We start from the raw sequence: 13,912 nt of genomic DNA, 5'->3' as shown, positions 1-13,912 counted from the left end.
TCTACATAAAGTGAATTTTTGTATTGATGTCTTATCTCAGCCAGGCATATATAATCCTCCTTTACTATCAGAGCTTGAATCTTTTCTAACAATAAATGAAAAGGATATTAGAAAATATTTACAAAGTAGGCTTCAACTTAGATATCATAATTTATCGAAGGAAGAACAAAATGAGTTACAATAATTTCATTTTAACACAAATATTGTAATAAGAGCTGAGTGCTTGAATTTGCAGTAATTGATTAGATAAACTAAAATGTATAATTCTGATGACAAATTAGACTGAAAAGAATGCTGCTGACAGATTAAGATGAATGCCTGCCATGCTGCAAGTATAAATGACAAAGAACATTTAAAATATTGAGAAGTAATTTAAGACACTAAATGTCTTTATGTCATGCGACAGCTAATGTATGTACAGAGTGAGTTTTGTGTTGTACTGTCTTATGAGGTCTTGAAAAGATGAAAGCACTTAGTGTGACTTGATATTTTATTATTTTGCTCATTTTATATTTATTTTGCAGATGTTTTTGCAAAACTGGAGATCATTTTAATGTAATATTTATAACATCTGTCTTTGTATCTTTACTGATAAAATAAATTAAACAAGCAGCAGTAATTTGCATCACTTCAATATTCGTAGACATGGCACAATTTGTGAAGCACCCTTTATAAATTTGTGGGGTAGAGTTTGCCCGTTACATAAGGCCAATATTTGTATTATGCTGCATACTTTTTCTTTAACAACCATGAGGAATTCAGAAAGCTGTCCTTCATTCTTCCTTAAGGAATCCTTTACTGTAAACAAAATAAAAAGTCACCCATGCATCCATCACTACAGAAGTGACAAATTCTAAGGAAACGTGAATGTATGTATGTGTGTGTATATATATATATATATATATATATATATATATATATATATATATATATTTTTTTTTCTATAAAACTAGAACATTAATTTAATCAAAAATGTGAAATAGCTCTGTTACATCTCTTAGTTTTCACTTACAGAGTAATGTACTAGACATAGTTGTAAATAAAAAAAAATAGGATGTGTTCTTTCAGTTAGCTATTAACTTGCCACTATGAGGCAAAGAAGATGGATGACATCCATGTTCTTATGAAAGGATGGTATGGCATATAAATGTTGCCTTACTGAAAAGTTTGCAAATCAATAGTTCCTATCATTTTTCACTCACTTGTGCATCAGCATTGTTATTGAAAAATTGGCTCCCCCACATGAGACCGAGAATCAAGTACATGCAGTAGAAATGAGTGAGTGAAACTGCCGAACAGCTACAGTTAGAGACTCAGAGGGCCAGGCTACATATCAGTGAACAGGGAAAAACATCTCCCATGTTTCGGTCATTTGGCTTCTGACAAACTGAAGACTAGCGCAACTCTCAACTTCTTATGTACGATAATCTTGGAAAAGGAAATAACAATGAAGGAAACAGTCCCAAACTCAGGGCCAGATATGAAAGTAGAGACCAGACAGATGTAGATAGGTGATAGAATAACTGGATATGCATTAGCATGCATTTTCAGCATACCTCTCACCCACACCTCACAACTATGAAGAACTTCAACAAAATTCCTGGGTTCTGCCCCATGTTTTCCTCATAGAATATGTTGATTCTCAGCAAAACATTGTGGATTGCACTCAGTCAATAATAACATACACATACGTTTCAGACTTCATATCCTTAAGAAACAGCATGCTAATGCAAAAACTATGAATTTATAAGAGCAATATATGAAATCTGTCCTTGAGCTTTGCCATTGACTCCCATCTTTACTTTTGACTTTATCCAAGATTCTTCCACAAATGTTTGATTGGTATAATTATATGTAGTCAGGAAATTATAAGTTTCTCATTTGTTGGTGACTGTTGTACTAAGTGCTTTGCCCAGAAATTAGAAATTCTGCAAGGAACTGACAAATATTGTATGGATGAATGGATAGGGTAAGCCTGACATGTGTTGCCTGAAGCAGAGGCACTCCTCCATGACTTATGCTGCTGTGATGTACTCCGACTTGTGGTGCACAGCGATAAGCACAATGGGTCTATATTATAACATCGAAGTTCGTAAACATTGAATGTTATAATATCAAACCCTAAACACCGAAATCTGCAAACATCGAACAGTCAGAATAGTGATTTTTTTCCCCATGGAAAAAATTGCTATTCCGAGAAACATACACACAACACAAGCACACACAAAAAACAGCAATCCACACACATACACTTAAAATCCTACACCTAAACCTAAACTAAACTTTACATACACTACTAGCTATCTACTTACATTAACCCAACCCTAACCCTGAGGTCCGTCACTATCATACACTCACCTCACCTGCGCCCTAACCCTAACTCACCTAACCTGCCCCTAACTCTAACCTACACACAACTGCACACTTTCCTGACCCGTGCCCCAACTCTAACTCACCTTACCCGCCCCTAACCCTAACCTACACTGTATACCTGACCCACACCCTAATGTCCACACAACCGCACACTTACCTGACCCGGTCCCTAACCCTAACTCACCTAACCAGCTCCCTAACCCTAACTTACACACAATTGCACACTTACCTGAACCCGACCCATAACATTCCAACATATCGGATGCTGAAAACAGTGAAGTCACAGCAACAGCCCAACAAATTCTTTCCCTGGGAAAGAATTCTGTGTCCTGCACCTTTGCTGTTTTCAGTGTTCAACATTACTGGTTCAATATTATAACATTCAAACTTTTTAAAATTTGATGTTATAATATAGACCCAAGCACAATGCCCACCACTTAAGTTACTAGCCTAGTCTTAAAAGTTCACTTCTGAGTGTGCAGATATGTGCATTGCACAATACTGCATATCTTATGTACCCAGGAATGGCAAGCATTGCAGCTGGTTAGAAAAGGCAGTGGGGCCACTCTGGCAAAAGACTAACAACCAAGGAGAAGTAACATCATCTCCTGAGCTGTCAGCATGAAGAGTTGTAAGTCAAATGCAGTCTGCTTTTGGAAGCTGTGGCATCCTAAGCCTCAGCAACTCAGAGATGAACCCCAAAAATGTAATATCAGTCTAAAAGTTTAAAAACAACGCTTTTAATTTGGGTCAAAGCAGTATGTTCTGAAATATGACAACATATTTGTGTTTGTATTCTTCTGTCTTCTGAATTACTGAAACTCAAATTTTTTCCCCGTTTTATAACTGCATTCTTATTTTCCTTTATGTAACTAAGCTATTACCACTTTCCCTGGATAATCTTAAACAGATGCATCTAATTTCCATTTTTTTAACATAATCAAAATATTCCAGAAATTAATGAAGAGAACTAACACTCTAAATTACTAACAAGCTATTTTCTGTGCCTAGAGTGCAGGGTTTGGTTTTTCCCTGTTCATTGTCCTAGTGTGTGACTATGAGTCAAATGATGTTTCCAGGCTGACCCTAAATAGAGGCAACTGTGTCCAGTGGGTTTCCCAGTCAATACATAGACATACATGGTAAAGATTAAAAATAAACCATAAGTAAGTACTAGGCTAGATGCCCTTTGGGCCAATTTAAGCTTAGCCAATTGTCCCTCCAAAGGTAAAAGCCAAGCCCTGCACCTTGTATTGATGAGTCAAGCACCCTAGCTATTATATATAACCTCAATCCCAAATAAACAATTTAACATACTGATATCTAGTGTATATGCTATCAAAAAAAAAGTTATATAAATAAAAAATGTGGCAGATTATACAGGGCTGGTAATTATGATTTTAAAATTGCATGCATCTGCCTTTAGCAAAGTAACATCAAACCCCGAAGTGAACAGAAAAATGGAAAGGATTGCAAAATATTCACAACAGATAATATAAGAAAACAGGAACAGACTGACTGTAAGATATGATAAATATGTATACCTCTTAGGTAGGAAGGAAGAAAGGGCATGTAGTCTTGTTATTAATGCAAATGACTTTAGTTACTATTGTTTGAAATGTTTGTGCAGAGCACTAGAAGGTTTGTGTTTTTTGAACATGATTCAGGAAATGAGTACAGCTAAATGACAATGTACTTATATACGTTTGTAGGTGTATACTAGACTAACAACCACTAGGGCCCTTATAAGCCTAGCTGTGCATATATAATATTTTTTTACTTTATTTTTCATATCTGTTCACAATTGCTTGCAGTGCAATCACAGTGTGCACTTTTTTTGCTTTATACCAGGGGAGCATTCTACTTCTTCACTGCTCTAGTTACCTTCGCCCTTCAACCTCCTTTTTTGACTGCCAGTAACTCATCACCTCCTTCCATTCTTTACATTTTTTTCTCTCCAAACTCTCCCATTTTATGGAAAAAATCATAGAAAAGATTATAGAAGGGCTGTGTAGTTACTCTGAGAACCTTTATATGGCTGAAGATGGGTAGGAGACACAATTGGTTTGGGCGAGAGAATTCCTTGAAGGCTGGATATTCCTGCATTTGATGAGACAGATATGGTTTTCTACAGAGAATAACAACAAAAGAAATTAGAGATGCAGTGTAACATCAGACATGAGGAAAATCAGTTGATGGACTCCAATAGCACTAATGGCAACTAGCAGAGGGTGCAACTCCTGAAGTATGGCACAGGGTATTTAATACCTTGTTGGAGAGAGGAGAGGAGAGATTCCAATCTCATGGAAGAAAGCAGTGTTATCAGTCATACTCAAAGAAAGAAAACAAAACAAACAAGGCTTTCTTTACCATTTTGGCAAAAAAGGTGGCCAAGAGAATCCTTGAGCTAATAGGGTTAGACCAATGTGGTTTCATAGATGGGAGGCAAATCTTTGACAACACTAATAAGACTCTAATACTACAGAAAGTAGCACAACACAATACAGACCTATTAATGTTTAGGGATTAGATGCCAAGAAGGCATTTGAAAATTTTACTTAGGAATACCTATATCAATTGTTTCACAAATTTGTTTTCCTAGAGAGCTGAATAGCACCACTTAAAAAGATCTATGAGGGGTTCCAGCTCACATTAAGGTTCAAGGGAAAATATCAACATGTTTTAACTTAATGAGGGTAAAACAAATCAGTATCCGTGTGGTGATAAGTCTGGTAGTAATAAGGTAATCCAAAGAATAGCAGAAAAGATGTACCTGGAGCCAAGAACAGTAAAAAATATGTTTAATTGGTCAACCACTAAGTTGCTAAAATCAATTCAGTCAAAGTGCATGCAAAATGCTAAAAACTCAGAGTCTAAACATTGTTCAGGCAAAGTACAAGCAAATGCTAAAAACTCAGGGTCCAAATGCAAGTGTGAAAAAACACTTTCACCCTGTGGGCTTCATCGGGCAAATGCCAGGTAAATTGCATGGACGAGTATATATATATATCTATATATATATATATATATATATATATATATATATGTGTGTGTGTGTGTGTGTGTGTGTGTGTGTGTGTAGAGAGAGAGAGAGAGAGAGAGCATTTCAGAGTCACATGATTAAAAAGTCAAATGTTTAGAAAAAGACCATGTGATTAAAAAGTCCAAGTTTAAAAAGATCCATTGAGACACATTGAGATTATATATTGTAAATCAATAAGTAATTAAACATACTTTTTTTACTGTTCATGGGTCCAGGTACAACTTAATGAGGGTTATTATGCAAGGATGCCTGCATTCACTACTATTAATTGCACTTTATATAGAGCTTAGTTGTAGCTATAAGAGAGTATCCCTTCTTGCCGATGATGTAATTATTTATGAAACTGACCCATCAAGAGACATACCAAAACTGCTTGAAATAGAAGATTGCCGGATATAATATAAAAATGACAAAAAGTGTGGCAATAGTACATAACTAAACACATGATTTTTATGTAGTTTCAGATGTATCCATTTTTATGGGGTCATTATCAAATGAGATTCCTAGAAGTGTGTCTGGAAACAGATCCAAAGCACACAGAGGCAGACATGGCAGGACACAGTATCAGCAGTTTCTCAAAGTCAAATAGATGTAAAATAATCATGATGGATTTAGATAACAAGGTAAGTAAGATAATAAGGCAGTAAAAATGTTTGTGATACCCATGATAGTATATGTGGACCAAGCTTATTTTGAGACTCCAGAAAAATCTATATTGCAAAACATAACTAAGCAACTCAAGCAATTTATATTGGGGGTAAACATCTGAGAGTGAAGTTGGACAAGGTGGTACTGCCTGTGGAACAGGAGGGAGTAGGGACGTCGGATCTCATGTCTTATTATATGGCTACACCAATAAGACTGGTATATATTCTGCAAAATGAAGCCTAAATGGAAACGGATGATAGAAAAACAAAGATATTCTGAGAAGAAGAAAAAGAAGAAAGAACTGCTTTTTTAGTGTTAGCCCATTGAACATGACAACGTGTAGCTTATAGATGATTATTCTTATAATCAGCTGGTACAAATACTAACAGGCTGGCATACAGATAAACCAAAAATAAAAGGGAACAGGGCTGGCCCCTCTGATGCTATGACATGGAGGAGATTGTGGACTGAACCCCAATAACTGGAGCAAATAGAATGGGGGATGATGTAAAAGACCGGGCTGTAGTCAAGGATGAATATGACCTATAAAAAGGAAAAGCTGGTACAAATACTAACAGGCTGGCATACAGATAAACCAAAAATAAAAGGGAACAGGGCTGGCCCCTCTGATGCTATGACATGGAGGAGATTGTGGACTGAACCCCAATAACTGGAGCAAATAGAATGGGGGATGATGTAAAAGACCGGGCTGTAGTCAAGGATGAATATGACCTATAAAAAGGAAAAACAGAAACAAAAACAAAAACTCTTGTACATGGGGCTGAATGAGGAAGGGAAAAAAGACTTGAAGGATAAAGATGAAGATGGGAAAAGTCCTAATTTAGTGGAAATATCAATAGAGCCTAGAAGAGATAGGACCTAAACAGAAAATTAATAAGCAGAGTGTATAGAGCACTGATTGATTACTATAAGAATCAATTTGATTATTTAAGGAATCAGTGAAATAAATTGCTGGGGGGAGCAGTTAACTTTGAAAGAAAGGGGCGATATCTGTAAGGTCCCCAGATACGGGACTATTTTGAGATGATTCCAAACTTTTGCAGGAAAGTGTCTGCACAAATATTTTTATACACCAGCTACATTATCCAAGATGTTTCCCGCTGTGGGAGATAGATCTGGCAATGTGATAAATGTGAGAAGGGAGTTGGGATCTTTTTTTGGGAATGGGATAAATTATCTGAATGGTGTATGGGGTAGTAAGTGACTCTGTCCAGGGAATTAGAGTAACCGAATTGAGACTCAAGACAGAAGTTGTCACATGTCACATGATAGTCAGGCTCTGTTAATACCACATATGTCAGTTGTGAAGAAACTGGTAATCAGGATATGTAAATCCAAGCAGAAAATGGAAATCAAAGGGGGCCCAATAGTCAACGAAGTGGTGGACAATACAAGATGTGGAAAAGGGGAACAGGAAGCAAGTAAGAGAAGAATAGGAAAAATTCAAAACGAAACACGGTAGCTGCAGAATACTATACACAAAGCAGTATTTGAAAAAAATATAAATCATAAGATGACCTGTTATATATTTGGTTTTATCTGAGGTTAAATGTAACATGTGATCTTTCTTCTTTTCCTTTTTGGTTTTATGTTATTTAAAAAAAGTGAGAGAGGAAGTGAGGCAGAGTAATGGGTATGGAAGGTATGTTTACTGAAGAGTAACAGTAAAAAAAGCACTCCTGCACGAGAGGCAGATGCACGGCTCAGAACCAAATAGGAAAAGCCAAAAAGAGTAGATCCAGCATAATGTGTTCCAAAATGTCTTTATTGAAATAAAACAACAAAAATCAGACCAGTTTCGGCCGGAAAATATCACAGCCTTCTTCAGTGTAAACCAAATAAAAGCTTTTGTTGCAAGTTAAATACACCCATTTAGAAGCTTATTGGTCCATACTAGAATTGTTCATTTAAACCAGGTGGAAACAATCCACCCAGTTTAACAATCCACTTTTTTTCTTTATTGTTTAAAATAGAGTGCCACCCAGTTTTATTAGATTTATTGCCCTTGATAATATCAATAACCATAAAGGAAAATCTGGCAGTGGGGTGTGTTAAATAATGTTTGTACAGTGCATTAGTTGCCTTTTTGTTTTTGATATTACTAATGTGTTCAGAGATTCTAATTCTGAATGGACGAGAGGTCTGGCCAATATAAAAGGAACCACAAGTACATGTAGCTTGATATACTAACCAGTCGGTACTACAGTTGGCAAAAAAATTCAAATCATAAACTATGGGGCTATTGCGGCTGGAAAATTGTTTGGATTTCATGACTTTATCACAGTTGGTGCAATGGCCACATGGATAGCAGCCAACTAAAATGTTCCCCGATAATGTAGATTGTACATATTGAGAGGATTGATTCAATGTCCCACGCTTGTAATGATTAAAACAAGAACCAAGATTTTTTCCTTTACGAAACGAAAACTGACATCTTTCTGGTATAATGTGTGCTAGCTCATGATCACATTGCAAAATGTTCCAATGTTTGTTTACACTTTGAATTAAATTTCCAGAATTCCTGGCATAGGTTGTTGGAAACCTAATGGGTTGTATTGCCGAAGTGTTATGTTCTTTGTAACTTAAAAATTCTTGTCTATCTGTTGAATTGACCAGATTACTGGCCTGCAACACATAACCCATACCATAACCCCTAGATTTGAATCTATTTGTAAGATCCTTCCTTTGTCTCTGAAAAGAAAACTCGTACAAAATAATTGCTTTATCAACATATGAGTCAGTGCTAGGTTAAGAGGTTGTGTGTTAGTATACACCATATACTGTGTAGTATATCATGGCAAGGCATTTTTTTTTTATGTGGGTGAATGTTTATTTTTATATGTTTGTCATGTGTTTAGATTGAAAGGATACTAGGAGTTCGTCTTCAAGCTGGACTGCGAGCTTGGACCCAGGTTCTTCAAGGGCAAACTGAAGACAAGGCAGATGTTGATATGGATACAGATGCTCCACAAGCCAGCCACAAGCCTGGTGGGGAACCTAAAATTAAGGTAAAGAATTGTTTTTTTAGATTTGTCTTATCTCTGCTTCATGAGAATATTTGTCTCTTCTGAGTGTTGCTGGTGTAGGATTAGTTCTGCAATCAGTGGTATTGTATATTTTTTAACTTGTAAATTACTTTCTTTAAAATTAACTTTAATTTCTATGCTCTAAAGTGAGTGTTCCTCTCATTGTAATATTTGCACCTTTTTTTTTTCTATAGAGCATTGTAAATTTACATTTGAATTCCAGATAGCATCATGAGATAAGAAACTGTTTAGAAATCTTTAATGTGTACACCAGAGAGGTTCTTGCAGGGATAGGACATGTCGAGGGAGAGTTTGAAGTCTATTTAGAGGAGTAGAATGTAATTTATTGTTTAGACTGGGAATTCAGCTAACTAATTTGGTTAAGTGATCTATTTTAAAGATTTGTTATAATTTGAAGTTGTAAGCAGGATACGGAATTGTATCGGCACATGTATTGTATTCAGTTTTAAATGTGAGAATGGAGAAATGTTTTGGGGTTTTAAAAATTAAATGGCAATGCTTCCACATGTTGAGGCTAATTGTCTGTATTGTGTTCTGTGGAAAACGTCCCACAAGTAAGTATTCAGTGAGGTGTCCTGCGCTCATAAACTTACTGCAGTACTTGAGATTAGTTTGTGTCAAAGTGTAGCGGCCCATTTCTATAGCGGAAATGGAGAAAGCCTCCTCTGCGACAGTGGTCACATACTTACATCTAGCAACACATATGCTGGTGGGCCCAGATGGAGAGTATATCGGCGTGAAAATGTTTTGCTGGCTCGCTTATCTAGGAGATGCAGTTAGCTTCCCTGTAGGGTGATGCCATTGCAATATGTTGTCTTGTGCATCAGTGAGACACTCATTCACGCTGCTAGCTGTGAGACTCCTTGTCTGGAAGGCCCACATGTGCAAACTAATTTGATTCATGCACTGTAGGAGCTTGTAACAAGTATGTGCGAGGGTAGTTGAATGTCTGACTGTCTCATTGGACCACTCATTAAAAACTTGGTTCTTGCTGATAACAGGGATAGGTTAATTGGGTTGATGTCCTTTTCAACTGTTGCAGTATTCTTCATGTGAGGGCGATCTCCGTAGCAGATGACTTGACGTCAGCCAGTATACAGTAGTCTTTCACTACTGTAGGATCTATGATATGTCACATATTGGCTGCTGTTGCACATCGGCTGTAAAAGTGACGTAGGTATGCATCTATCTCAGAAATTCTTATTGGCAGTCTGGACGGCTTGCCAAGAGAGTTGATGTTTTTGCAAAATCTCAGATAAGTGCCCAGTTGGGGAAATCTTGTTTCTTTTACTACTGTTTAGTGATGGGGGTCATGTCATTCAAAAAATGGTTAATGCTAGTGTGGAAATCAAATTCCACATAAACATATCTATCTTCAGTGTCCTTTCTACCTATGGGCCTACACTCTATCAAAAATCTTGTCCCTTTTTCCAGGCCTTTGTACCAAACACCCTTAGGAGTCAGATTTCCTCCTTAGCCATTTTCTTGGAAAGTGAGCTCTTATTTAGCGAAGTGTGCAATGGAGGAATCCTTGGGGCCCAAGGTAGGCCATTGCTTTGTGGAAAGCCAAAAAGCTGATGCCTGAAGCTACTGCTATGCCTCTTCTGATGAATGTCTCCTGAATCAGATGAGAGCCTGGAGATATAGATGGATTCTGGTTTTGGAACACAGGCCCCGTATTGAGGCTGCCTTAGATCCAGCCTCTGGCGCATGTTTTCTGAGACTGAGCAGGCATCCATCTAGAATGTACAGGATGAACCAGGGCTCGTAATAACAGAAGGCCTGAAAGGTATACCTCAGATCCTGGAGCAGGAGGAAATTCTGATAATATTGTATCCGACATTACATAGGCATATCTTCATCAAAAGAAGAGGCAAAAAAAAGTTTCCCCTCCGAAGGAACCCCTTAGTGAATGTGAACATTTCACCCAAGGTCTTTTCTAGGCCCTTATGGCCCTTAAGTCCCCCTTGGAATTTTCATTCCCTCCACCACAATGCACAGCTTCTCCACAAAAAAAGCGGGGGAAGGTTTTGTCAGGTGAAGAGGTCTCGGAAGTAAAATCTCTGGCCTACTCACAAATCCCCCCCCCCCCCCAGATTATTCTTCCCAAAGGAGGACTCCAGTGGATTTAACCCACCCAAGGAACCTGTTTGGTGATACCTTAGTTAGTGAGAGAATTTCAAATGGGATAGTGCTCTGGTGCTGCAGATGGAATCGCCCAACCCTTCAGCCTTTCCTGCTGTGTACCCTGCTTTCTCGTCTGTATCTAATGCCCCAGACTCCCAGCCCCCTGCTACCATGAAGCCTGATTTTACAAGGTCTTTGAGGACTGTAACTTGTTTAAATGTTGTTCAGCATACCCATTAGTGATTTCAATGACTTCAGGCAAGCTGTCCAGGTTACTGCCTTCAACCTCACTCCTTTATTTAGATAAGGACAGCAGGAACCTACAAAGACTTAGCAAAAAAGTGTACACTTCAGCTACCTCGGCACTTGGAACCTTTAATTAGCAGACACACATGACCGAATTTGCCTTTTACCTTCTTTCCCAATTTTCCTTTGTCATTTCAGATTTAACTGACTCAACAGTAACACGTTGGCTGCGTCCTTGTTGGTATCTTTCCTCATAGGTAGCCTGCCATTCTTGTCAAATGCAGCTGTGATCCTGCAGAGGCCTGTGCCAGGGCAGCTGTTTCGGGCTCAGTCTTAAGGAGATTGTTCATGTTAAGACTCAAGGCATTACCAGAGGATATTAAATCCATGCTTGTGGATGCCCATTTGGACTATTCTGCTTGATTTCGTCCTGCAGCTGCTAGTTTATATAAATCTCTGCAGGAAAATAGATGCAAGAACTAAAGCACACTTCTGTCTCTAGTGCCTAAATTCTAGAGAAGTTACCCAGCAAAGACTGCTTTTGTTTGTAGGCTGTCCTGCCCTCTGCCATCTAAAAGAAAAAAGAATTAAGAGGCCTCAGTAGTCCAGGGGTCCTCCTACAGTCCCAGTCCAGAAGCAGCCCCTTCTAGATAAGCCTGGTTCCCTCTGATTGTCTTATTCACCACACTAATTCCACTTTCCCAGTGCCTCTCTCTGTTTGGGAAAACATAACTGCACTCTTGGGTTCTCGTGTCATCCAAAGAAGGTTACTTTCTGGTATGGGACTCCATGCGTTCTTCCAGGGCATCCCCCAAGCACCAAAGGAACTACTACTCTTCCCAGAGGTACTTCTAGACCTGTGGAGACAAGTAACAATTCAGGAAGTTCATCAACGCTAAAACAGATTTCTACTCCAGAATGTTCCTGGTGCCCAGATAGAATGACCCTTTGAGGCCCATCTTGGGTCTCTCTCATCTCACCAACTTTCTGGAGGGACCTACCTTCTCTGTGTTGACTTTTCATTGTTCCCTCGAATTCTGTCTGAGGCTGTACAAATCAATTAACTCAGGGCTCTCAACCTCTCTGAGCAAAAAATCTTGACAAAGCCATAAATGGGGGGGGGGGGGGGGCAATGGCCTAAGAATAGGGACACTTTTTTAAATGTTGCTCTTAAAAAATAACAAAATTGAGAGAATAACAGATTTACCAACTCTCAATGATTTACCAACAATGTGCCAGAAAAACACAATTTTAAGAAACAGACCGAAAATCTGGACCTGTGAAAATCTATACAGTTGAGAGTTATGAATTTACTATTTCCAGTAGCTGGTATCACCCTCATGAGAAAGTTGCAGTGTTTCCTGAGTAACAGGCATGCTTAGTCTTTTGTAGTGCCACATCCCATTGTCTGAGTGTGTCGGGGGTGGGGGGGTGCTTGCAGGTTGGGAGCGAGACACTGTTTGACTGTTTATGATTTAGCACTCCTTTGTGTTTAAAGATGTACTGGATGTTTTGAGGAAGGCCAGGATGACCAGCACAAGGAAATGTTTATTAATAAGGTAGAAAATATGCTCCAATTAATTGCTCCAACACAGAACAGGACCCAAACTAACCATGGTTGTCCCTGCGTCTCACTTCCCTAGCAGGCCTGTACAAAACAGGTTTTTCCCATGCTTCTCTGAAGGCAGACATATTTGCTGTTTTCACTTAACTGCTTTTGGGGGATCCCTTTTCCCCTTCTCAGCTGCCAATGAAGTGGATTGTTTGGGGGTGGGGTCCTGCATCTGAAACTACTGAGAAAGGAGACTTGTCTACCATGGAACATGAATTTTGTAATAAAAAAAATGTGCTTCCTCCCTTTTCACCACTACTTCCTCTCCCATAAGATTTTTGTCATGGCAGATGGGCTTGCTGTAGTAGCCTTGACCTTGGATAGGAATATTTCAAAATTGCAGGCCTTCATTTGTAGGGAGCCCTTGATATTCCATGAGGACAGTCTCATTTATACTAACCAGTCTTTCATTACTGAAGTACATATTCCCCAACCATTCTGTTGAGTTTTTTGTTCCCTGTGTTTTCACCAGGCCAGCCATACTCTAGTCTGAAGCTGCGGAAATCTTCCCAAAAGTCATTACCACAACAGTAAATTACCAAAACTAGTTTAGTCATATTGGAAACTTTCTGTAACAGTAAGTGTGTTTACTGCTGCAGTACCAGTATCCTTCCTTCTCTATCACTTTGATATGCTGGGGTTTGTACCAAGACTAGCTCTTTTTCTCAGTTCCTCTATGCCACCTGATTAGGCATAGTCCTTCTCGGGGCATATTAATACCGTTGAAGAGAAGTTTTAGGGTTCACTGGTTGGGGCTCTTGCACCTGAGGATGGTTCACCTCTAAGTGGATCATA

At 38.5% G+C, this 13,912-nt stretch overlaps 1 protein-coding gene across 1 annotated transcript in view; it reads left to right on the top strand.

Annotated features, from left to right (window-relative positions):
- Positions 1-13,912, top strand: part of DYNC1H1 (dynein cytoplasmic 1 heavy chain 1) — a 3,754,902-nt gene that overhangs the window by 915,955 nt on the left and 2,825,035 nt on the right. The window contains exon 21 of the mRNA XM_044073590.1: positions 8,944-9,093. Coding sequence (XP_043929525.1) covers positions 8,944-9,093 — 150 coding nt within the window. The remainder of the gene's footprint in view (positions 1-8,943; positions 9,094-13,912) is intronic.

The sequence above is a fragment of the Protopterus annectens genome, chromosome 6.part0 (genome assembly GCF_019279795.1).
Source record: "Protopterus annectens isolate FY-2018-M chromosome 6.part0, PAN1.0, whole genome shotgun sequence".
Taxonomy (NCBI): Eukaryota; Metazoa; Chordata; order Ceratodontiformes; family Protopteridae; genus Protopterus; species Protopterus annectens.
This window is presented reverse-complemented; position numbering and strand designations above follow the sequence as displayed.